Source organism: Podarcis raffonei, chromosome 5 (genome assembly GCF_027172205.1).
Source record: "Podarcis raffonei isolate rPodRaf1 chromosome 5, rPodRaf1.pri, whole genome shotgun sequence".
In the NCBI taxonomy this organism is placed as follows: domain Eukaryota; kingdom Metazoa; phylum Chordata; class Lepidosauria; order Squamata; family Lacertidae; genus Podarcis; species Podarcis raffonei.
The window spans coordinates 17,397,558-17,424,268 of NC_070606.1; the positions used below are offsets into that span (position 1 = coordinate 17,397,558).

Here is a 26,711-nt window from a genome sequence, read left to right on the forward strand (position 1 = left end):
TTCCCATTGTCTTTCCATACAGATGATGGCAGGCAACACAGCCCACTATGTTCCTGGTTTGATGATAAGATGTATGCTAAGCTGCTCATGATAATGCAGAGAGAAAGGGATTTGCCAATAGGCTTTTAAGAGTCACTGCCTTTTCCCACAATGGAAAAGGTGGTCGCTGACTATTTGCACGTGTTCATTGGAGTCTATGCAAATAAGAAAATAGACTCTTATACTGTTTTTGAGGGTGAGATTTGAAAGAAGTCCATCCAGGAGACAGATGACCCAGCAAGGTCCATCTACCAACCCTATCAATATTGTGTGTGTGTGTGTGTGTGTGTGTGTGTACACTGAAATACAGAGATGCCCTTTTTTGACCATACGCTAGAGCAATTGCAGGCCTCCTGACCCACAAAGTTAAAACAAGTGACAAACAGTTTCCAGTAGTGACTCTTTGTAAATCCCGTTTGGTCCTTTCTTCTTATGCACTGTTGATTGACTCTTTGGGTGACTGGGTTATCAGGTATCTTCCCAAGCCCCCTCCTCTGTAAAAGAAAGCTCTGAAAAACAGCATGAAGGAAGCCTTCTCTGTATATTTCAAGTTCCCTATTCAAGTTTCTTTGAAGACGTCCTACCATGTTAGTGCATTTTCAAGCTGAAAATACGCTTAAGGCATTTGAAGTGCTACTGAGTCTCTTCCCCGCCCCTACTCCCCCAGCTTTACTTGGTAACAAATGACTCCCTTTGCCTAATTGTTTTCAAGTTTCCCATTTCTTTTTAAAACCAATTATTTTCTAGAAAATAGGGAATGTTAGATCTCCGTCTCTGTGCTGGTCTCTTGGTTACACTCCATCCCGTTTGTGGCTTTGCTCCTCTCCAGGGCCAGCTTTATGTCCAGTTCTCTGAGCTGTTTCAGGAAGCCACGGTTTGGGAGAATGCACCGGTGCTTGAGCACTTGATCAATGGCGTCAACCACAGTCATGTTCTTGTAAATCATCAGATACGCCAAGACCAAGGCAGCTGAGCGGCTCCGACCCATGGCACAGTGGACCAAAATCTTGCCTGTGGAAGTGAAGAAAAAGAGAGAAACCATTCAGATTCTTTGCCGCTGGCACTTCTCCATTTGCCATTGGTGTTGGGCAAATCCAGGGGAGCGGGTGGTCTAAACCACTGAGCCTCATGGGCTTGCTGATCGGATGGTCGGCGGTTCGAATCCGCGCAACAGAGTGAGCTCCAGTTGCTTTGTCCCAGCTCCTGCCAACCTAGCAGTTTGAAAGCACACCTGTGCAAGTAGATAAATAGGTACTGTTGTGGCGGGAAGGTAAACGGCATTTCCGTGCGCTCTGGTGTTCCATTGTGCCAGAAGTGGTTTAGTCATGCTGGCCACATGACTTGGAAAGCTGTCTTGTGGACAAACGCCGGCTCCCTTGGCCTGAAAGCAAGATGAGCACTGCAACCCCATAGTCACCTTTGACTGGGCTTAACCGTCCAGGGGTCCTTTACCTTTACTTTTATATTTACACACGGTCATATGTGAGTGGTGGGTGTGGATGCCCCACAGTCTTGTGTGCAGGCACAACACACATGCACAAGGGCCCCCAGGTGATCCATGCAAATCGGCAGAGGATAAAGTTATCACCCCCTTCCCCACTTACCAAATGATGACTGAGGAGGGGCAGTTTGCGTCCTCATCAGGCTGTTTGGGCCACCCAACTCAGCAACGCACCTACTTAATTCCCCCCCCCCCTTTTTACTGCCACTTCCCAAAATTGGGTTCTTGGAGGAGGGAGAGAGAAAAAAGCCAGATCAGGCCTTTGCTTGGTCTGGGACATGGGGGTTAACAGCCCCTGGTTTAACAAGGAGAGGGGGGTTGGGAAATTGAGGTGGGTGGAAGGGAAGAACGATTTGGATTGGGTCAGAAATAACCAAGTTATTTCTCGTATTTAGATTGGCTTATGATTTATGATATGAATTATTCTGGTATGGCACTGTTCTCTTTATTTTGCAGTTTGGCTAGAGAGGATCTGGTCTCCAGTCCTTACCCCCAGTCTTAACCCTTTAAGCACTCTGCCAGGGTCTTAAGCACTGCAACTAAAGGAGGAACACACACCCCGGATCGTGAATGTGTGGTAGGGATGATTGATTTTGAAAAGCCCATCCAAAGTCAAGGACTGTCCTAGATGAGCAGCTCAGGTACATGGATTTCAAAGTAAAGGTAAAGGGACCCTTGGCCATTAGGTCCAATCGTGACCGACTCTGGGGTTGCAGCGCTCATCTTGCTTTACTGGCCGAGGGAGACTGCGTACAGCTTCCGGGTCATGTGGCCAGCATGACTAAGCCGCTTCTGGCAAACCTGAGCAGCGCACGGAAACGCTGTTTAGCTTCCCACCAGAGTGGTACCTATTTACTTGCACTTTGACCTGCTTTCGAACTGCTGGGAGGGCAGGAGCAGGGACCAAGCAACGGGAGCTCACCCCGTCGCGGGGATTCAAACCGCCGACCTTCTGATCGGCAAGTCCTAGGCTCTGTGGTTTAACCCACAGCGCCACCCACGCCCCAAGGATTTCAAAGTACTCTTGTCTTATTCTGGTCCTGTGGAGGAGCCCTCAGAGAAAGGCTGGCTGTTGCAGCACCACAGACAGCACCTAGTGAGCAACTGGTGCTTGCAAGGTTTCAAAGTGGATCTAGTCTTATGGAGACTCTGTCCCAGACTCCATTCATTTTTGAGCGAACTAGAATCTCTTAAGGGGGCACACTGTAACATGTGACAAATGCGTGTATCCAGTTTGCCATGTCTACATGTGGGGCGGAGCTCCAGTAGGTGAAACAGTTCTGTCCCTTGACCACCGTCGCTTCCACCACTGCCCATGAAAGGGAGTGGGGAAAGCGTTCTGGCGGGTTTGGAGCGCTTGCCATGAGCTTATGCTATTTTCAGGTCCTGCATTAAGGCAGCTGGCTCAAATGGTTAGCTTTTAAACAAGAGGTGCTCAAAGTGGGAGATTTGTTGCCTGCAGTGTTTGGGAGCAGGCTGTTTATGCTCTGTCTTCTGCATATACTCGGAGGTTCTTTGATTGCTTGTTCTAGTTTATGTGTCCATTTTTTAAAATAAAGCAGCATAGCCACACATGGGAAGGAGCGGTGCTGAATAGGTGTTATTTAAGTAGGGGCAGAGAGGGATGCAGCATCTGTAGTAGCTGCAAGAGATTACCTCCTCCCACCCATACGGACACAAGATCACAGGGTTAGAGAAAACCCCCATGCCTGGTCATGGTCCTGGGTTCGGCAGGCTCACACACCATGCCAGTTAGGCCGTTGCAGATAACGCCCGGACGGAAGCCCATTTTCCTTACTTGTTTCATTCCGGAGTGCTCTATCAATGAATTCAGCAGCAGAGTAAAAGAACTGGCTAAGATTGAAGGTGGGCAGATCATCTGCCTCCACCCCGTGGTACTCGATGTCCATGTCCCTGTAGTATTCTGGTCCCGTATCGACGTTCCACCGGCCATGGGCTGCATTGAGGATGTGGGTGAAGCCTGCTTTCTCAAGGCTGTAGCGATCAAGGGCTGTTTTCCTGGGTCAAAGCAATCAGAGGCTGTTAGGCAAAGGCACTGCGGTTACGGCATAGTTCAGCTGGCATGGCATGAGAATCTCAAAGTATAATAATAATATAATTTATTTATACCCTGCCCATCTGGCTGGGTTTCCCCAGCCACTCTGGGCAGCTCCCAACAGAATATTAAAAACTCAATAAAACATCAAACATGAAAAACCTCTCAAAGCAGAGTTGCCCTCAGATGTTTACTAAAAGTCAGATAGTGAGTGGGTGCCACTACTGAGAAGGCCCTCTGCCTGGTTCCCTATGACCTCACTTCTCACAGTGAGGGAACCGCCAGAAGGCCCTCGGAGCTGGACCTCAGTGTCCAGGCTGAACGATGGGGGTGGAGACGCTCCTTCATGGCTTTTAGATCAACATTGGGCAAAAGATTCCAAGCATTGCAGAGGGTTGCACTAAATGACCCTCGTGGTGCCTTCCAACTCTTTGGTTATCATTTAGTCGTGTCCAACTCTTCGTGACCCCATGGATCAGAGCACGCCAGGCACTCTTGTCTTCCACTGCCTCCCGCAGTTTGGTCAAACTCATGCTGGTAGCTTCGTGAACTCTACAGCTCTTTGATTCTATTATTCTGTGCTGCCAGAGAGCCAGTGTGGTGTGGTGGTTAAGAGTGGTAGTTTTGTAATCTGGGGAACTGGGTTCGCGTCTCCGCTCCTCCACATGCAGCTGCTGGGTGACTTTGGGCTAGTCATACTTCTCTGAAGTCTCTCAGCCCCACTTGCCTCACAGAGTGTTTGTTGTGGGGGAGGAAGGGAAAGGAGAATGTTAGCCGCTTTGAGACTCCTTCGGGTAGTGATAAAGCGGGATATCAAATCCAAACTCTTCTTCTTCTGCTCCTTTCTAAGGCTGAGCCGAAGGGCGGCTGTTGCTGGAACAACACCAGAGCTCTCTTGATTCTATGATTCATCACTTTCCTCTCTTCCCCACCTCAATGGTACGCTGAGCGCAAGCATGATCTATTTCTACAACTGTTTGTGTGAAAGAGTGCCCACTCGATGCTTTTCACAGCTCAGCTATGGCGTAGGCAGGTACCCGGATGGCACACACATTGAATGTAACGTGTACATCCTTTTTGTATTGGATGGGATGGCTTACGCTTTTCAGTACGCAAAGTGCCCCAGCCCCAGCTGACAAAGCATCACAATGAGTTAGGCAGGTGGGCAAACATTTATTTAACTGAAACAGATTAATAAGGGCACAGGAAGGTGATTGCCTGCTAGGACCCAAATCCTGCAGGTACTTAAAATTAAGGAAAAATGAGATATTCTGGGTTCAAATCAGAAATTGGGATGGCTTCTGTAAGTCCAGGACTGTCCCTGGAAAAGAGGGACACTTGGAGGGTCTGCAATAGCAGACTTTCTTTTTGCACACTCTTGCTGTTCAAAGGCAGTGCCAGGGAGAGAAGTCCTTTTTGTATCAACTGTAGCTGCAAAAGTACTTTCCCATGAAAACCACTAGATTAGGTAACAGCCACAATAGCCTCCTGGTAATCCCATTTTTGGACTTCCTTGTTGTTAGGGGTCCCTAATAGAACTATCTCCGCCCCACCCCACCCCCCAAAAAGAAGTTTGATACATATATTGTGTCTGAATTGATGCTTTCTGGCTCTGGCCTTTAATTAAGGTGCCACATAGTGAAATCCATGTGTTCTTTTAAAAATACATTTTAAAAAAAGTTTTGCATGATAGGACACCCACTTTTAAATATAAAGCAGTTTTTAAACATTTCTGTACAAGTTCAATATGAGTATTGGTTCCGAAAAGAAGGAGCCTGCACCACCTATTTTTAAATATCTGCTTTTTCACAAAAGTGTCCAATTCCTGGCATTACATTCTTGCAGCTCCCCAGTAAAAGACTTTGGGAAGGGTAGCATCCCATGAAACCCGAAGCTTTGTTTATTACATGTCTGAAAGCGCTTGTAAAAGTTTCATTCCTTCTGGGCAGTGTCTACAACAGCGTTCTAGGAATGAAGGGCAAATTAGATGTTGCACCAAAATGCATGCAAGTTTTTGGTGGGTTTATTCTTCTCCTTTTAATGTAAAGCAGCTTTGGGGAGGCTTTGATTTGGAGCAGAGAGACAGCATTGCGGGTGTGGGGAGGGAAGACTCAGGGGTGTCTTTCCCACCAATGCGCTCTCACTCAAAATCATCTCTCGCCCAAACTGATTTTCTCCATACACAGCTCTTCAGGGAATCAGTATGTGTACAAATTTCAAGCAAATGCTGACATAAAACAGGCAGGGAGTGGTTAGAATTGTGAAGAAGGGACAAATTAGGGCCCTCGTATTTACGGGACCACCTCTCCTGGTATGCCCCGCAGAGGACCTTAAGGTCCATGAATAACCATAGTTTAGAGGTCCCAGGCCCTAAGGGAGTCAGACTATCCTCCACCAGGGCCAGGGCCTTTTCAGTGACGGCTCCGACCTGGTGGAATGCTCTGTCCCATGAGACTAGGGCCCTTCAGGATTTAACCTCCTTCTGTCGGGCCTGTAAGACAGAGCTATTCCGCCTGGCCTTTAATTTGAATTCAGCCTGATCTTTTATTTCCCTTCTCTTCCCTCCCCCTCCCCTTTTATGAAGATCACCTGCTCTGAGACCCCACAGCTAATTCTCCCCTGGCCTCCTCGCTGGCCCAAGTAGGACCAATTTCAGCCAGCTAGCCCTGGGGATTATCTCATTGATTTTTGAATTTTATTGTTAGTTATGTTTTTATACGGTGTTTTATGCTGCTTTTATAATTAAGTGTTTTAAAGTGTTTTAAATTTGTTGTTAGATACCCTGAGCCCGGCTTTTGAACCGGGAAGGGTGGAGAATAAATAAAATAATAATAATAATAATAATAATAATAATAATAATAATAATAATAATAATTATTATTAAATTCTCTGATGGGTCATTTTAAGGCCACCTACCAAACCTCTAAACCCCTTTATTTACCTCCTGCCCCAGAAATACCTTTCAATTATCCTACACAGAATCTAAACTTGCATTTGCACAGCATAGCCCAGAGAGGATGATGTCAGAGCCACATTTCCACTGTGATCCAGTCATTACAGGCATAATGCTCTCCATGACTGCTGGAGGCCATGTGTCTTGGCATAACTTACTCATCTCCTATGTAGAGGTTGGGCCAGACTTCGTTGACATGGGTGTACTTTGGGCTGCCTTTCCAGAAGAGCCTCTCCAGGTCAAACGCTCCAGGGGTGCAGTAGTCCCCATTGGGGTCTACTTTGACGGCTGCGTAAGCACTGATCTTCCCAGATTTCAGGGCCATCGAAGAGCTTGATGGATGACGGTGGAAACAAAATCCAAAAACCTGCAACACCAAGCAGAAGGTGAGGTTGCTGTTAAGAGACCCAAGTGAACACAGTTCTCCCTAGAGATTATATTGGCATTGTTGTTCCTTAGGTAAAGGTAAAGGGACCCCTGACCATTAGGTCCAGTCGTGACCGAATATGGGTTGTGGCGTTCATCTCGCTTTATTGGCCGAGGGAGCCGGCGTACAGCTTCCGGGTTATGTGGCCAGCATGACTAAGCCGCTTCTGGCGAACCAGAGCAGCGCACGGAAACACCGTTTACCTTCCCGCCGGAGTGGTACCTATTTATCTACCTGCACTTTGACGTTCTTTCGAACTGCTAGGTTGGCAGGAGCAGGGACTGAGCAACGGGAGCTCACCCCGTCGCGGGGATTCGAACTGCCGACCTTCTGATCGGCAAGTCATAGGCTCTGTGGTTTAACCCACAGCGCCACCCACGTCCCACCTGTTGTACCTTACAACAGCCCTATTAGGACTGTTTTTTTAAAGGGGGGGAATAAGGCTATTTATATGACAATTTTTGACTGATGAAAAGCGCCTCTCTGGGTGGCACTTTTTTCTTTTTTTGCAGCACAGAGGGGGTAATTTAAACTGGAGATTATGGATGAGAGGCATCTCAGCTTCACTCTGCCCTCAGGCAAAACATATGTTTCTGCTTTGACTCTGGAGGAGCTTATAATGAAAAATTTAAAATATTGGCCAACTCAACCTCTCGTTTCTGGAATGAAAAAGCCGAAGCAGTGGTATTGTGAGAAAGGTTAGTCAAATACTGAGGACCTAACATCCAAATCCTTTTTGTGTTTCTGAAGGTTTGAGGTACCTGGCTCTATTCGAAACCTTTTTTTAAAAAAAACCAGCACAACACATACCGTGGAGTAATTGGGGGTTGTATTTGCCAAACTTCACAAAGTGCTTAAAAAGAAATCTGATCCCAGCCTCATTATTTGCACTCGCCCCTGTCTAGGGTGACATTTTAATTGGGGTGGGGGAAAGTGCTCATTCCAAGAGCTGTCTAGGATTGTACCTGTTTCCCCTTTCTGAAGTAACCTCCTGGGCCAGAAGTTAGTCAATCTCCATATGTAAAACATGGCTTCCTCCAAGAGAGCCTAACCGGTGGATGGCTTATGGCTTAGAATGCTCATTGTGAGGCAGTTAAACTGGTCATTTCCACAGCAAACAAAATAATATGGCCTACAGGAAGGCTGATGATGAGGTAAAGCTAAGACGCCTGCTTACCTTTCTTTATGGACCCAAACAATGTCAGACAAGCTCTCGATGGCTGGACTTGTATGGCGAACCTTCTCCCCTCACAATAATGCGCATCTACAAACATGGAATTTTGGCTGTGTCTGCCAATAGGTAGGACTGAACAAATAGGGTTTCCCCTCAGGCAGGCAGGGGCTGTGAGTGTTGTGTTGAGGTTTCAAAACTCCAATTTAGAAGCAATGGCTGGATTTTAAGGGCTTTGTAAGAATTGATGCTTTTGAATTATGGTGCTGGAGGAGACTCTTGAGAGTCCCATGGACTGCAAGAAGATCAAACCTATCCATTCTTAAGGAAATCAGCCCTGAGTGCTCACTGGAAGGACAGATCCTGAAGCTGAAGCTCCAATACTTTGGCCACCTCATGAGAAGAGAAGACTCCCTGGAAAAGACCCTGATGTTGGGAAAGATGGAGGGCACAAGGAGAAGGGGACGACAGAGGACGAGATGGTTGGATAGTGTTCTTGAAGCTACCAACATGAGTTTGACCAAACTGCGGGAGGCAGTAGAAGACAGGAGTGCCTGGCGTGCTCTGGTCCATGGGGTCACGAAGAGTCAGACACGACTAAACAACAACAAGTAAGAAAGCCTGTTGGCTGGTGAAAGCCAGGCTTGTCCATCGTCTCTCCTCTCACTGTCTTGTTGAGCTTCCATTAATTTCGGCGGGGATGGAATAGGGCAACTTCCTGGTAATGTTGTGCCTTTGACTCCTGTAATGGAACCAGATTTTTGGTGTGATGATAATATGATAATTATAATCGTATTACAATTATGGAGCAGCTTTTCAGCTGACTTCCAGAGAAAAGCCGAGTGGCATCCCGTTCAAGATGACTCATCCGCTGGGGGAAGATGATCTAAAACATTCTGAGCTGCCATTAGGGCCCTAATTGCTTTGAGTGCCTTGGCAGGAAAGTGGTATATTTACAGACAGGCAATAAATCAATGAAGAGAGGATAAAAGTTGACAGTGAGCACATGGAAACTAATGGCAGACAATAAAATAGGCTGCAGTGTCACTGGGAAAATGACGCACAATGAAAACATTTCAAGAAGGATCACACGATGTATGTGTTTCTATGCTAATGCTAGAAGATTGAGCCAAGTTGGGGGAAGCAAAGTGTCTGACATTTGCTTACAGGAAAAAATAAGGCTTCTCTGGGCTTATCAGAGAACACTAGCAGAACAAAAAGATGCTTATCTCTAGATTTAAAATCTATGAAAAGGGCAGAGTAAAGTTGTATTGGGTTGGGAGTTGCATTGATATATATGTCAAAGAAGGCACAGAGGGCCATAAATCAGAACTTGTACAAGAAACAGATTTAGCTGTAGAATCATTATGTGTAGAAGAATCAGGCCGAAACAGGAAAATAGTAATACTCCCCTAAACCAAGTTCTGATGGTGATTTACAGACGTTTTAAAAAATCAGAGAAGCAGCTAAAGGAGATCTTATGAGAATGACTTCCACGCTCATCAAACTGATTGCATAAATGCAAATTTAGTTTGTGGTCAAGAGACACATTTGTGTGAGCAATACCTAGGATCTCGTGAAAGACCTCAAATCACTTGGGAGCAATAACTTGAATGCTCCCAGATTTAAAAGGTATGTGGATGGGAAATTGTTCAGAAAATTTCATACACTCAGTTAATTTCAGAAGAGGAATTTTTTCAGATCTGGAATCAAATCTGGATCTAGTCAAAAGAGAGCTAAGTCAAATACTATGTTTATGAAGATGGATGATACTTAATTTTAATTAATTAAGTGGTAATATGTTGTATGTATCTTTTTTCTCTTTTCTCTTTTTCTCCTATTTTTTGTTTGTCTTTATTATTGTTAATCTCTTCTTTTTTATTATGTTTATCTACTGAAAATAATAAATATTATTTGGGGGGGGGAAGAGAGCTAAGTCACAGATGCTATATTTAGCATAGTGTTCAAGGCGACTCTGGCAAAGCATATATTTAAATACAGTGGTACCTCGGATTACATACGCTTCAGGTTACAGACTCCGCTAACCCAGAAATAGTACCTCGGGTTAAGAACTTTGCTTCAGGATGAGAATAGAAATCGCGTGGCGGTGGCACGGCAGCAGCAGAAGGCCCCATTAGTTAAAGTGGTGCTTCAGGTTAAGAACAGTTTCAGGTTAAGAACGGACCTCTGGAATGATTTAAGTATGTAACCAGAGGTACCACTGTACATTAAAAAGACAGGAAACCAGCTGTGGCGTTTGCCCATTCGTTTGAAAATGTCTGTACAGGGGAGAGAGAAAGGGTTAAAATGCAGACCAATAGGAAAGCCGGAGGCGGAGCCTACCTGTTTATAAAAGGGCTTAGCCCGAGGTTTGGGTGTGGTTAGTTGGTTGGTTTTAGTGAGTTGGTTGGTTGGAAATGCAGTTGGCAGGCAGTTGGAAATAGAGAGACAGTGCAGTGGGTTCTTGTGTGAGGGGAGGTAGAAGAGATAGAGACAGGATAAAATAAGACTAAGAAGGTAAAGAGTAACAATGTTTGGAATGCAGTTAAAGTTTGTTTGTGTCTGCAGTAAACTACACTCTTCTTTGTTAACTTGAGAACCTGACTGAGACTAAGTGATTTACTGGGGAGGACCTGGTTGGTGGCAGCGGATTAGTGGTGTACGGGTCAATAGTCCGTGAGACGACCGGGGGCTCCGTACGAATGCCACAGCAGCAAATGAGAGAGTGGGACTTTTTGAAGAATAAGGTATGAAAGAAATACTAAAGGAAGATGCGGAAACTGAATACATGCAAAAAAATCTGTCTCAGTCTTCACTGATATTTGGGAGATGCCAGCACCTAAGCCATTGCTTTTGAGGAGTTCACAAAAATAACTGTCAAACAGTGGTGTGATAAAGGATGATGTGTTAAACAAATTTAATGGACAAATTAAAGTTAAATAAATTCATGGTTTGGCTGGTGGTCTCCTGGGGTAGGTTTTTCATACCTTGGAAACCAAATTCCATGATACTTGGTTATCCATTGGCTGGCTGGTTGGTTTGCAGAAATTGCATGGGAATATTGAATGCCTTTGCAAGGTAACTATTAGAACAGATTTCCGTGTAACTTTGACTATCTAGAGCAGGGATGGGGAACGTGCATCTCTCCAGCTGTTGCAGGACTACAGCTTCCATCTTGGATTTTAACTATGCTGGCTTGGACTGATGGGAGTTGGAGTCAAACAACAACTGGAGGGCCATGATCTAAGGTTAGCTGTTCACCAGGTGCACAGTTATGGTACCCCTTGTTTCCTGTTGCTGTCTGCTTTCAGTGCTTGGTGGTCTTCAGAGGGCATGGGAAGATGATCTCTTTCCTTCTCTGGCTCAGGGCAAAAGAAGCCTGACCATTTTCCACCATCATAATCCAAATGCACAAAGCCCAGATCACACACCAGCCAATTTGCATTAAATGTGGAGTGCATTGGTCTAGGTGCTGTCTGATCATTTGTGGATTGATAGCCTTGTTTTCCAGGACGATGGTTGATGCTTCATCAAGGACTCGTCCACACTTTGCTTGTCCCATGCCTAGAAAGCATGGGTCTGAGCAGTTTCCCACTTGTTCTGTGCTTTCAAGGCACTTTCTAGCATTTCCCCTGCCACTTTCCCTGGGAAAAGCTGCTCTTTACTGCTTAATCAAAGCAAACATCAATCCGCAGAAAACCCTGCTGATGTTTGCTCTGATTCAGCAGTAAAGAGCGGGTTTGTCTGGGGAAAAGCAATGGTACAAGCAGAAGTGTGGATGAGCCCCAATACAAGCTAATGACCAGTGATGGTCTCCTGATGGCCCAGAATTACTCAAGTTATTAGAGAGAGACCCATCAGGAGACAAAACCCAGCAGTTTTAGAGAGAGTAAGAGCCGAGGGTTTATTTCTATAGTTGAAACTGGGAGTATTCTGTTGGGGAGGGTGCTATTTTCTGGGGATTTGCTGTCTGTTTTTAGAAGTCATCATGCTTCCTATAAACCTATTTACAAATGCATTGCTTCCAGGCAGCCCGTTAATTGGGCATTCATCCTGATCTGTTTGCTAGGAAGTTGCTGTTGTATTAATTACCCGCCCTTCACCCTAAGATACCAGGGTGGGTTAGAACAATTAAAACACAGTATGAAAAACAGTTCAAAACAACTTACAATCACAGAAATAAGGTGGGTCCTAAAAATGCACATCTCAAGGGTCAAGGGCCTGGGAATAGAGGTGTGTCTTCAACATTCCCCGAAAGCTGTCTAATGAAGATGTCAGGTGCACCCCTGTGGGGACGGAGAGCCACAACTTAGGGGATGCCACAGAAAATGCCCTCTCCCAGGCCACCACCCCACAATCTTCTGAGCGTAGTGGAATAAACAAGAAGGCCCGCTCTGCTGATTTCAGCACCTGAGAGGGTCTGTAGGGATGAAGGTGGTCTTTCAGGATTCAGCTTACTGGCCCATGCCCAGCCCATCACCTCCAAGCAATGGTCTAACACCTCAATGGCCTCAGTCCAGTATATCTGAAGGAGCGTCTCCACCCCCATCGTTCTACCCGGACGCTGAGGGCCTTCTGGCAGTTCCCTCACTGCTAGAAGCCAAGTTACAGGGAACCAGGCAGAGGGCCTTCTCAGTAGTGGCGCCCTCCCTGTGGAACGCCCTTCCACCAGATGTCAAAGAGAACAACTATCAGACTTTTAGAAGACATCTGTTTAGGGAAGCTTTTAATGTTTGATGCATTTCTGTATTTTAATATTTTGTTGGAAGCCGCCCAGAGTGCCTGGGGAAACCCAGCCAGATGGGTGGGGTATAAATAATAAATTGTTGTTGTTCTTGTTGTTGTTATCAACTGCCTCTCCTGATTCAGCTGAAGATTGAGAGATAGAACTAGGTGTTATCTGCAAATTGATGGCACTTCCAAATCTCCTGATAACAACACCCAGAGGCTTCATTTAGATGTTAAATAGCACAGGGGACAAGATGGAACTCTGTGGGGCATCACAGGGCAACTCCCATGGCACTGGACAGCAGGCTCCCATGACCACATTCTGGAAACATCCCAGGAGGTAAGAACAGAACCACTGAATCAAAGTAAAAGGTAAAGGACCCCTGGACGGTTAAGTCCAGTCAAAGGCAACCATGGGGTTGCGGCGCTCATCTCACTTTCAGGCCAAGGGAGCTGACATTTGTCCACAGACAGCTTTCTGGGTTATGTGGCCAGAATGACTAAACCACTTCTGGTGCAATGGAACACTGTGATGGAAACCAGAGCACACGGAAACACCATTTACCTTCCCACCGCAGCGGTTTATCTACTTGCACTGCTGTGCTTTTGAACTGCTAGGTTGGCAGGAGCTGGGACAGATCAACGGGAGCTCACCCTGTTGCGGGGATTCAAACCGCCGACCTTCCAATAGGCAAGCCCCAAGAGGCTCAGAGGTTTAGACCACAGCGCCACCCACATCCACCACTGAAGCACAGTGCCCCCAACCACCACCTCCTTGGGCCGGTCTAGAAGGATATTGTAGTTAGCAATATCGAAAGCAGCTGAAAGAAGGAGGAGAACAAACTGTGCCATGCTGTCCATCTCTCTCCTGGTCAAAGCAATCAACCAAGGTGACGGGTGCATTTTCAGTGCCATGACCAGGCGTGAAGCCAGACTGGAATGGATCCAAGTCATCAGCTTCTTCCAAGCGTGCCTGAAGTTGAACCACCACCACTTTGCCCCCCAAAGGGGATATTTGACTCTTGGTAGTTGTTCAACCACCTCCATCAAGGCAGATTGTATCTCCCCCTTCTCCAATGAAGCCTTAATCACTTCCTGGACCCATCCAGTCAGCCCCCTATGGCTGGCTCTAAGAAGCCAAAAATGGACAAGGGTCAAGGAGCCAGGTGGCCAGCTATACTTCAAGTAGCTTGCCCTCCCCATCCCCAGGTTGCAATAATCTAAATTGATCCAGTATAGATTGAACAAACCATGCTCTAAACACCACCACTGGACTTGCTCTAGCTGTGGCATCGAGCGATTTTGTCCCTAAAGCGCCTTGCAGAGTTGTTGTCACAGCAGGCTTCTGAGGGAGCCAGAGCGATGCCACAATGGCCACGTTTAGTCGGGTTCAGACCGAATCTTATGCCACCTGCTGTCTTATGCCTAACCTCCTGTTTCATCGCACCCTTGACTTTCCAGGCAGAAAGATGGCTATTGTTACAAAATGCATTGGCAGGATGGATTTTGTAGAAGCAACCTACTCCAGCCTGGTATCTTCCAGGAGTTGTTAGGTTTCCAGTTACCACCAGTCTCCAGCTAGCATGGTCCATGGTTAGGAAGAAGGTGGGGTCTAGTCCAACAAATACTGGAAGTCACCAGGCTTGGGGAGGCTGGTGTAAAGCACTAGGAGGGATGGTTTACTCTGAACTTGCTCCACAAGATAATCAGCTTGGATAGCTCTGTTGGTTAGAGTGTGATGATGCCAAAGTTGCAGGTTCAATCCCTGTATGGGACAGCTGCATATTCCTGCATCGTAGGGGGCTGGACTTGGGATCCTTTCCAACTCTACAAGTCTTTGATTCCCCTAAGTACCTGTAAAGCTAACTTCACACCTCTTTTTCTTCAGCAGCATTGACTCATCAAAGTCTAGCTCTTTGCACTAGTCCTACACTACTAGCGCAAGGTAGATGGCTGGAGCCAACACAGGAGTCTGTTGTGTCTGCTTCTGTGCCCCAAGTACAGATCAGAATGCATGTTAGCTGCTGACCCTTCTGTTGAGGCAGGACTGAGCACTGCCATAGGATCTGTCTGTGCAAAAAGAATTCTGTGGATCAGGCTGCCCATGCGTAGCACAGCAGATCAGATATCGGGAGGCTATGGAGAGAGACTGTGTGTTTGAATGTATACCCTGCAACCTCTTGGGTCCCCAAACCGGGATGTGCGTCTGTGATCTGTGCGAGATGATGGAGTCAAAAAGACATGCTTTTTTGGGGGGGTGCGTGCTTGCGCATTTTGGAGCAATGCACAGGGTTGCGCAATTGCATCTCCCCCCAAAAAGCGCATTTTGTGGGGTGAGATTTTGTTGCAAAATCACATGAGTTCACAGTACCCCCAATGGCCACTGTTCTCTTGCATGAGAAAACTGGGTGTCCTGTTCTGTTTTCTCTGGGACACTTGCAAGGCATGATGAATGGGGTGGTGTGGGAGAGCAAGATTCTCAGCTAAGGTCCAAGGGTCATCTTTTGGATATGGATCTTTTAAATGGATAATGCTGAAGCAATGCATTTTCGGAGTATTTATTTACTTTTTGTTTCTAGCTCATAATAACTATAGCAACATTTTGCCAACCCAGATCAGTTACCCAATTTCTGTATTAAAGCGGAACCATAGGCATGGCAGGAGAAATAGGAGCAGGTGCAACAACCCCACTGCCCTCTCAAAATGGCACTCCTGCTGTGGAGACCTTAAAGTGCTACTCTGGTTACATGATATTTTGCAAATCCTAGCAACCACCCGAAGGAGCCTCGTGGCTCACTATGTACCTGTCACTTATTAGGAGAGAAGGCAGGCCCTGGATTTCAATATGCTTATCTGATCAAAGATGCAATATTTGCAAACAATGTCGTTTTCATGGCGCAGGTATGACTTTACTTCAGATCTCCCACTAAAACAACGACAGCAACTAAAAATGAATGGAAGACCGATGTCTGAAAATATGCTGCTAAGAATCCTGCCGAATTGATTTTCGGTTGATTTAATGGCAATAGCTTCTTTGAAAAGAATCCCCTCTAACTTTCTTAAAACAAAACAAAAAAAAGTTAATTTAATCCTTATCATTCTAATTTCTCAGATATTGTTTTTGGTGGTTGTTTCTTTAGGGGAAGGGGAAATTGTGAAGAGGTTTTTCTGTGTGTGTCTCGTGCAGTTGTAGTTTAAAACGAGTTTGAGTATAATCTCTTTTATGCCACTATTCCTTTACTCTCTGTCTGCATCTCTTCTCTACTCTCTCGTATATTCTCCAGGCCAGCAATTTCTTTTTTAAAATCGTTTTCGCACTTGGTCTTCACTGCCAACACATGTGGTTAACATGAAGCCAGTTCAGCTGGGTTGGCTGACATAAGGCATTAAAATTTCCTGAATGACAGACACAAGCCATCTATAGTAGAAGCAGGGCAACAGAATTCGATGGAAGGGAAGGGGAATTGAACGAAAATAAAGAGCAGAGGAGAAGGGAGGGGAGAGCATCTAAAAGATCCCCAGAGTAGATTTTAAAAATCTCCCAAAACAGATCTCAGTTTAGCATAAACAATAAAAAGGTTCGTCCAATAGGAAAGAAGGAAATGCAGCTCATTGTATAATATTTTGGAATGCTGAATGACCTCACTGTATCCCCAAATGAATGAATCTCTAATGTTGCTCGTGCCTCTGCCCTGAAATGGTTTGAAGAAGCCCACAGCTCCTTTGAAAAGACAGCTAAACATTCAGTTTCCCCCCTGGCCTGGTTGTCCTCTCCCAGAATTTTTTAAGGGAAAGGGCGAAAAGGGAGTTCAGCATTCTCTCATCTTGCCTTACCTGTGACTTTATCCAGGAGCTGTAGGTAGCGTGGATCTTCGGAGTGTGACAGGGACGGCAAAGGAAATCTTTGCCAACTTTGAAACTGGCATCTATTTTTAGAGCAGGATTTGCTGACTGACCTTGTGTGATACCCACTCAAAGGGGAGAATCTTTACATCTGCTACTAAAACGACTCCCTAATGTGACCTGAAACCGGTGGCCTCGGCCGTTCAGCAACTCCAGGCTGCTGGAGCAGATCAGGGTTCAAGTCAGAGAGGCTCGTGTGCGTGTCGTGCAGGCTCCAGTCGTGTGCAAAAAGGCATATTTGGACCTATGCTCGCCTCGGGTCAGAGGCCATACCAGCTATCCCTTTCACAGTACCAATGGTATGTAACTCGTCGGAGCTGCCAGGGCTGCTCTGTGCCTCCTAACGCTATAAGTCTTTATTATTTATCTGTCATAAGAGTCCTTATAGGGACGCGGGTGACTCTGTGGTCTAAACCACAGAGCCTAGGGCTTGCTGATCAGAAGGTCGGCGGTTCGAATCCCCGCGACGGGGTGAGCTCCCGTTGCTCAGTCCCTGCTCCTGCCAACCTAGCAGTTCAAAAGCACGCCAAAAAAAGTAGATTAATAGGTACCGCTCCAGCGGGAAGGTAAACAGCATTTCCGCGAGCTGCTCTGGTTCGCCAGAAGCAGCTTAGTCATGCTGGCCACATAGCCTGGAAAAACTGTCTGCGGACAAACACTGGCCTATAGAGCGAGATGAGCGTGCAAACCCAGAGTCGTCCGCGACTGGACCTTTACCTTTACCAAGAGTCCTTATACCAGCTGGCCCAGTATTGTCTACTTAGACTGCAGCAGTTATCCAGGGTTTCTCGCCAGGGGTCCTACCCAACCCCAGAGCTTGATTCTTTTTAATTTTTTTATACCTTAATTTATTTGGTTTTTCATATTAAAGTTTTACAGTCACACATACAACATAAAAACAAGATTCCAAAGAATCTCCTGGTCTTCCCTCCTCCTCTTTGTGGGTCTTATTGTTAATCATTTCCTCCTGCATCTTTTATGATAATCCAAATCTTTTACATCTCCATTACAGTCATGCCACGGGTTGAAGTAGCTTCGGGATAAGTATTTTTGGGTTGCGCGCTGCGGCGACCTGGAAGTAACAGAGTGCGTTACTTCTGGGTTTTGCCACTTGTGCATGCGCAGACGGTCAAAATGATGCCACACGCATGCACAGAAGCAGCGAATCGCAATCCGCGCATGCGCAGATGTGGGTTGCATTCGCTTCTGGATGTGAATGGGGCTCTGGAATGGATCCTGTTCCCATCCAGAGGTACCACTGTATATCCAAAATTCACCATTAAACTACAAGTGTTATTCCAATCCTACTGACAATTTTAAGTGTTTACAATGGTTTTTAAGGTAAATTATAAAATTTCCCCATTCCTTATTAAAATTTTGGTTTTCCTGATTTCTGATTCTTCTGGTCATTTTTGCCATTTCAGCATAATCCATCAGCTTAATCTGCCATGCTTCTCTGGTAGGGACTTTGTCTTCTTTCCATCTCTGGGCCAATGGAGCTTGATCCTTTTTAAATGGTGGAGGGAACTGGAGTGAACACAGGTTCAAAGGCTTGCCCAATATATTGATTGTGGGTGTGATGGTGCTCTTGAGGCCTTCCCCTACTGTCTGGAAAACCTCTGAGATCTTCCACACTCTTCTCCAGGGGAATTACCTTCCCTGCCTCTCCTTGACAAGGAATCTGTTGTTCAGCTTCTTTGGAAAACTGAAGTGTGTGCCTATGTACATCCCCTCTTTCTGTCTTTCGGAGAGGGGGTGTTCTGATTTGGGAGAGGGAAGAGAGGAGCAAAAGAGGGGTGGCACTCAAAAAATATGTGTCCGTGGTCCTAAAAGGGTTAGCAATCCCCACTCTAGAATTTAGACCTGGTGTTTTGACCCCAGTAATCATCATCATCATCATCATCATCATTCATACATACATACATACATACATACATACATGCATGCATACATACATACCCCACCCATCTGACTGGGTTTCCCCAGCCACTCTGGGCGGCTCCCAACAGAATATTAAAAACAGGATAAAACATCAAACATAAAAATCTTCCCTAAACAGGGTTGCCTTCACATGTCTTCTAAAAGTCAGATACCATATTTTTTGCACCATAACACTCACTTTTTTCCTCCTAGAAAGTAAGGGGAAATGTCTGTGCGTGTTATGGAGGGAATGCCTATGGGTGGCATACCTATGGATTTTCCTCCTCTAAAAACTACGTGCGTGTTATGGTCGGGTGCGTGTTATAGAGCGAAAAATACGGTAGTTGTTTATTTCAGATCAAATATGATTGAACAAGGTAAAGGTAAAGGTACCCCTGCCCGTACGGGCCAGTCTTGACAGACTCTGGGGTTGTGCGCCCATCTCACTCAAGAGGCTGGGGGCCAGCGCTGTCCGCAGACACTTCCGGGTCACGTGGCCAGCGTGACAAAGCTGCATCTGGCGAGCCAGCGCAGCACACGGAACGCCGTTTACCTTCCCGCTGGTAAGCGGTCCCTATTTATCTACTTGCACCCGGGGGTGTTTTCGAACTGCTAGGTTGGCAGGCGCTGGGACCGAGCAGCGGGAGCGCACCCCGCCGTGGGGATTCGAACTGCCGATCTTTCGATCGGCAAGCCCTAGGCGCTGAGGTTTTACCCACAGCGCCACCCGCGTCCCTATGATTGAACAAACGCACCCACAAAAAATGTACCATTTTCCTCTCCTTTCTGCTCCATCCTTGTAGCCTCTTTCCCATCCAGGAAATAAACATTGCTGAATGTGGTTTTGAACTGTGGCTTTTTGAAAAGCACAGCCAGGTCCAGGGTGGAATTTTAAAGTTTGATTAGATGTTCTTGGGTAACTTATGGTTGGTTTACTAGCCGATCTTCCTTCAGAAGCCAGTGCCGAATACGCCAAGGCTAATGTCAAGTAAACTGGCTCAACCAGTGAGAAGTTTCAGTGCTTACCTGAGTTCCTTTTTTTTTTTACTGGTCACTGGAGGCTTTTGAATTTATGTACAAATATATAGGCTGAGCGTAGGTGGAGGGACAGCTTAACACTCCAAAGTCCAGTGTTTCCCACATCCAAGGCAGCCAGCACCCCAAAAATGCTGGCAAAGCCCAAATTCAGCATTAACCGTGTGTGTCTGTTCAGAACTGCTCTCTGACTCCCAGCAGATACACATCACAAGAACAGCCCCAGCTATTAGTCTTCTTTTGTTAAGCCCAAGACTCTGGTCAGCTATTATTACTTCAAGGCAACCTGAAATTTGAAAGCAGCATTCATTTAACTCTGCATGCAGTAAACCACTGAGCCTCTTGGACTTGTTGATCAGAAAGTCAACAGTTCGAATTCCCACAACGGAGTGACCTCCTGTTGCTGTGTCCCAGCTCCTGCCAACCTAGCAGTTCAAAAGCACACCAGTACAAGGAGATAAATAGGTACCGCTGTGGCGAGAAGGTAAACAGCGTTTCCGTGCGCTCTGGTTTCCGTCATGGTGTCCCGTAGCGCCAGAAGCGGTTTAGTCCTGCTGGCCACATGACCAGGAAAGCTGTCTGTGGGCAAACACTGACTCCCTTAGCCTGAAAGTGAGATGAGCGCTGCAACCCCATAGTCGCCTTTGACTGGACTTAACTGTCCAGGGGTCCTTTACTTATTACCTTTTTTACAGTAAGTATACTGCAAGCAGAAAATGGTGGCTATTACAAAGCTGATGTCGTCCACAAACGACATGACTGCCAAAACATAGGAGGGTCTATAGCTCAGTGGAAGAGGACGTGCTCTGCATAAAGAGAAACCCAGATTTGGAAAGCCCTGGCAAATAGAGCAGCTAATACAGGCTAAATCATGGATAGGCAAACTAAGGCCCAGCGGCCGAATCCAGCCCAATTACCTTCTAAATCCGGCCTGCGAATGGTCTGGGAATCAGTGTGTTTTTACATGAATAGAATGTGTCCTTTTATTTAAAATGCATCTCTGGGTTATTTGTGGGACATAGGAATTCGTTCATTTTTTCTTCAAAATATAGTCCCGCTCCCCACAAGGTCTCAGGGACAGTGAACTGGCCCCCTGCTGAAAAAGTTTGCTGACCCCTGGGCTAAATGAACCAACAGAGTCTCAGTTGGTTTAAGGCACCTTAATGCGTTCGTAAGTTGAGTGTTTATGAAATTCTCTGTATTTCCCTCTCTATCGACAGTCCTTTGTTATGACATTTAAATGACATATTAAGTAAACCACAATTTGAATTAAGATAAAACATTTTGAAGAGTTGCCCAGATTTTAGTAACCAGCAAGTGGTGTAGTTTAGCAAGTTGCAAAACTGGTGTAGGAAAATCACTGAAAAGGCAAATTTTGCAATGGAAGAATTAGAATAGATTTGGGAGACTGAAGAGCAGTGCAGAAATGCTTCAAACAAAGAAAATATAAAGTATGGTCTATTTTTATTAATGATTGGCATCAATTACAGAAGGGTTTGTCCTTGTTTTGAAATTGTTATGTGTTGTTGTTAAATCATTGTCTTAACGTAGCAACCACATTTAGCTTAAATATTTTTACGAACTTTGCTACTTTTTCAAAGCTGCTGCTGCTCTCTGTAATATATATATTAAAGTCGAGCGCTGGTTATTCCAACAGGGTGACCAAAGCAAAATTCAGCTAACATCCTGACTCTTTGCCACTTAGTATATTCAGGAACCAGCCTCTTAATCTGAGAGTCAGACTGGATGTTCTTTAGGTACCTGTGGCCCTGTGGTTTTATTTCTGTGAATGATGAAATGTTCCCGTTTTCAGAATTGCAGTATAAATTTTGCTTTTGGAAACCAGTTGGATTGTATGAGCATGAATAGATTGTGGCTTTTTGTTGTTCTGTTACTGATACCTTCTTGAGTGTCTGGAATATTAAACTGAAATGGATACTCTTGTTTATCCCTTGCTGTCAAAACAATGCATGCTCCTTTTGCCTCTCTAGAATTAAACCAAATGTTTCCGAGTCAGTCTTGGCTCCTGGGGATAAGCATTCTGCTTCGGAGACAATACTGTTTATTACAGTGGACTCTTTCTCTCTCCACCTCTCCTGCTGCTGCCTTGAAAATATGAACAATTTAGAAGCCAAGCTGGTCAAGCGACTATGTTATACCATGTGTCTCCCATTTTCCACTGCTTTGTCAGGAAATGCTCTCAGATCTACGCTTTCTGAAGTTGGACGCCAGCAACTGAAGCATTCTGGCCTAGCTACCCAAGGTGCCAAACCTGAGCCTTGATTGTTCCTCTTCAGACTCCAGGTCAGGATGCACATGACTGAGTACCCATCTATAATAACATAAATACTAAGAAAGGCAGTAGTCTTTATTGTTTTATTGTTTTAATTTTTATACTGCTTGTAAACCTCTTAAGCGGTTTACAAGAACGGCTCAGGACCACAATACCTCAGGGACCGCCTCTTTCCATATGAACCTACCCGGACCCTGAGATCATCTTCTGAGGCCCTCCTTCATGTGCCTCCTCCACAAGAGGGCCAGAGAGTGGGAACACCAGAACAGGCCTTTTCTGCAGTGGCTCCCCATTGAATGAATGAATGAATTTTATTTGTGTCAGCCATCGGCCATAGCAATAAAACAACAATATAACATACAAAGAATAGAAATAAAAAGTCAATTACAGTCATACCTTGGGTTACAGATGCTTCAGGTTGCGTAATTTCGGGTTGTGCACTGCGCCAAACCAGGAAGCACTGGAATGGGTTACTTCCTGGTTTCGGCACTTGCGCATGCGCAGAAGTGCTAAATCACGCTTTGCGCATGCGCAGAAGCACTGAATCGCAACCCGCGTGTGCAGGCAGGTTGCGGGCGCTGCGGGTTGCGAACGTGCTTCCCACATGGATCACGTTCTCAACCTGAACGTCCACTGTATATAAAATTCATTTTAGGGTTTTGAATCAATAGTCCAATAGTGGATCTTATTCTAATTACCCCAGCTAAAAACCTTGCAACCTTTGCTATCACCTGCTCATCTTTCAAGAGAAAGGACACTGTGGCAGTGGTTGGGCAACCCAGAATGGACAATAAAAGAGGGGTGATAATCTCTTTCCTTTTTTTTAAAAAAAATTATTTAATCGTTTTTTCAATACAAACAACAACCGCAAAAGACACATACAACAAAAACCATAATAACACTACTAACACAATTTGACAATTCAGATTTGAGTACTGATATACCTATGACTGCACCTTTTTAACAATATTTCCCCACCTCTCCTCCCCCTACTTCCCACCACTGTCCGCCTTATTGCTTAAATATTCCTTCCAGATTTCTTCATATTTATCCATTCTTAATTTGCGTCGACATGCAATTCGTTAGTATGTAGCTAGTCTGTCCATATTATCAATCCATGTGCTCAATGGAATATTTTTGCGGCTCTTCCAATTCATCAGAACAAGTTTTTTTGATTCTAATATGGCACGGTACATCCATTTTTTTTTACCCCTTGTAATCTCCCACATTTCCGGAATATAATTTAGAATTAAATTCAATTCCCCTAAATAACAATTTATTTTTATTACTCTTGCTATAACTATCCTCACCTCGCACCAAAATGATCTTATCATTGGGCAGTTAATCACCATATGTACTAAGTTTGCATTTTACTCCCACATCTCCAGCAGTTGTCCGCACTTGTTATTTTCTTCTGGTATAGTCCAGTGGACTCTGAATATTATTTTCTGTTGAATAAGTCTTAGTCTTAGATCCACAGAGGCTATCTCTGTTGATTTTATACTTGACTCCCATATATCATTTGTTATCTGTACCCCTAACTCTTCATTCCATTTTTTTCTATCATATTCTAAATCATATTTCTTCCTGTTGAGTAGGGTTTTATATAGTGCAAGTGTAGAGTTTTTTGTTTTTGTTGCAGAGATTAAATCTTGTAGCAGCAGGGGTGTTTCCGATGCTGCTATAGCGTCAGGGCCAAACTGCCTTTCCAAACTGCCTTATGTTTCAATTGGATGTGTTGACATTGTGTTTCATTGGTTAATCCATACTTTACTTGCAAAGTCTTATATTCCACAAATTTGTAATTTTCATCAATTAATTGATTCAGTGTCAAAATACCCTTTTGCATCCAATTTTGCCAGATTATTACTTGATTTCCAATTTTTAATTTTGGGTTGGCCCATATTATTAATTTCTCACGCGGATAGGGGTCATCCTTATTATTTTTATTTTTATTCATCCAAATTTTTATAGGTGCTTTAATAGTCTCCAGGATAATAGGATATTTCATAAAATTGGAGCCGAGTTTAGTCCACCCTTCAAGAGGTTCAAAGAAACTATTCAAGAGTAGCCCAGTTGGGATTCCTGCTAGCTCTCATTAGTCTTACTCAGCAGGTAGGCCTGGTAATATAGTTCCAGATTTGGGAGACCAAAGCCACCTTCCTTAGCTGGAAGTTGCATTTTATGTAGTGATGTTTTTGGTGGCTTTGTGCCCCATAGGCACGATCTAAAGAGTTGATTTATTTTTTGGAAGTAAAATTTGGGAATATGTATTGGTAATCCTCTAAGAATGTATAAAAGCTTTGGAACAACATTCATTTTGAGGACATTAACCTTTCCCCAAAGGGAAAGGTTTAGAGGTCCCCACCTTTCAATATCAAAAGAAATCTGATATGATTTGATTCAGATTTAATTTTACAATTTGGTCTATAGCTGATGAAATCATTATACCCAAATATTTAATAACATCTTTGCACACCTGAAATTGATGGTTTCTATACAATGTAGCCCTTGGCGTGATAATCTCATTCCTCAAGTCTTTATAAAGAGTGCAAGCCAGAAGGGCATGCACCACCAATTCAGTACTGCTCCCCGTTTGTGGAATGCTCTCCCCAGGGAAGTTCGTCTGGCGCCTTCATTATACACCTTTAGGTGCCAGGCAAAAACTTCATCTTTAACTAGATCTTGGGCTGATTGACATCCAATACCCTTTTAAAATGTGTTGGGGGGAGGTTGCTTTTGTTTTTATTTTGATTATGTATTTTGTGGTTTTTATTTTGATTATGTATTTTCTGGGATGCGGGTGGCGCTGTGGGTAAAACCTCAGCGCCTAGGACTTGCTGATCGCATGGTCGGCGGTTCTAATCCCCGTGGCGGGGTGCGCTCCCGCTGCTCGGTCCCAGCGCCTGCCAACCTAGCAGTTCGAAAGCACCTCCGGGTGCAAGTAGATAAATAGGGACCGCTTACCAGCGGGAAGGTAAACGGCGTTCCGTGTGCTGCGCTGGCTCGCCAGATGCAGCTTCGTCACGCTGGCCACGTGACCCGGAAGTGTCTGCGGACAGCGCTGGCTCATGGCCTATAGAGTGAGATGAGTGCACAACATGCATCAGTTCATAACAATAGAGGCATTAAAATCAGTGCAGGAAAAATACTGTTAAACATTTGCAAGAGACTCCCCCTCAAAAAACCCTCCAGAAATTCATAAACAGTAGAATTTTGATTAATTGGGATATCCATGAAAGGAGAAGCTGCACAACTGTGCCAGACAAGGAATTCCTGGGCTGACTTTTGCAAACCAGGCTGGGGGGCCTAGCAAAGAGCAAATCTGTTAACACTCCTGAGCCTGCTGGGCACACGACCTAAGGGGAAATGGGGATGAGCCCCAAAAGTATGGTGGGTACACAGCCTATGGTTTCAAGGGAAAGATCTCTAGCGGGCTTTGGCTCACACAAGGCAGGAGTGTAGTGAGTTTTTTTTCATCACTGCGTGTGACCCTTTGAAAAGAGGTTCCTTAAACACTTTAATTTGAGGCAAGGAGGCATCAGCGAAAGGCTGAGGGTCCAGAGTGGTCCCTGAGTCCTGCTGAAAGACCTAATCTGTCAGTTTAGATTTCTGGGTTCCCTGGCATTTCACATATGTATCCTCTGTGACAACACTGGGCCTCCACCACTACTGGCTATTCCCGGTCTCAGCTCGTGTGTGGTGCTACAGTTCCCTGATGGACGCAGAGTACAACTGTGAGCATTAAACCTCAATAGCCACCAGCAATTTTATGTTCTATGAGTTTGCCCAGCAGCATGGTGTGGCAATGCAATAATTAGGGAGAGCCCTAATTATGGGCTCTCTCACATGAGAGCCCATACTGTATCTTGCTTCCTCCACAGATGCAATAAGTATTTCTCAGGAGACTATCAGAAAGGGACAACACTAAAAAATTAGGGGTGGTCAGCGAGGGACACTGTTGAATTGATAAGAGATGTTGACACCAGCACTGCCAGCCCCCCTGCTAGGCCTTCCATACTTTACAGTTTTAAGAGCTGGTTGAGTGTAACTTGTAAAACCCTGTAATTCAACCATGCTGCCCTCTTTTGCCCAAGTTTCTTGAAGAAAGATGATATCATGTGTTTGTAGATAGGAACAGAAGTCACTGTCTTGGGTCTTGTTCGGCCACCCTGTTACATTCCATGAGAGAAGTTTAATTGTTTTACAGTGATTTACTCTTAGTCAATTGTTGGCCAATGTTCTCTCGGAGTTTACCAGTTTTTGAGGCAACAGAGTATTGCTAATGCTAGTGGAATAATCCAGATGTTCGATTATTTCAGTTGTCGTACATAAAGTACTCACATTTGTAATCACTACAAGAAAGATTATACTTTGTTTAAAGGAAAGTTCAGTTTGACGGGATAAGTCTTAGGCAAAGATTTTCTACCTCCACCAAGAAGCAGGCCCGAGCGTCTTAATTAGAACAGTAACTAAGTTCGCAGTCCCAGGCCTCCAATTATATTATGAAGTATCATGTTGGACCTGGATCAAAGACTAGATAACTTTAAAAAATACTGAAGTGCTGGATCTAGAAGGCTGGAACAATGTGTTTGGATGGCACGGGTATCTAGATCACGACAAAGTAGAAGCACATAAAGGATTTCTAGATCACATTGTGAGGAAGGCTTTATATGATGCTTGGG

At 45.0% G+C, this 26,711-nt stretch overlaps 1 protein-coding gene and 1 long non-coding RNA gene across 2 annotated transcripts; one reads left to right on the forward strand and one right to left on the reverse strand.

Moving 5' to 3' along the window:
• Positions 1-561: 561 nt before the first annotated feature.
• On the reverse strand, positions 562-16,778 carry DUSP29 (dual specificity phosphatase 29). The gene is made up of 5 exons (XM_053388083.1): positions 16,710-16,778; positions 12,317-12,433; positions 6,708-6,916; positions 3,339-3,559; positions 562-1,050 (listed from the first exon to the last, which is right to left on the reverse strand). The coding sequence occupies exons 2-5, from the start codon at positions 12,350-12,352 to the stop codon at positions 800-802; spliced, it is 717 nt and encodes a 238-aa protein (XP_053244058.1). The 5' UTR covers positions 12,353-12,433; positions 16,710-16,778; the 3' UTR covers positions 562-799.
• Positions 6,847-22,094, forward strand: LOC128413714 (uncharacterized). Its single transcript, XR_008330410.1, has 2 exons — positions 6,847-6,935; positions 21,925-22,094. It is a non-coding gene; the product is annotated as an uncharacterized LOC128413714 (long non-coding RNA).
• Positions 22,095-26,711: the final 4,617 nt, after the last annotated feature.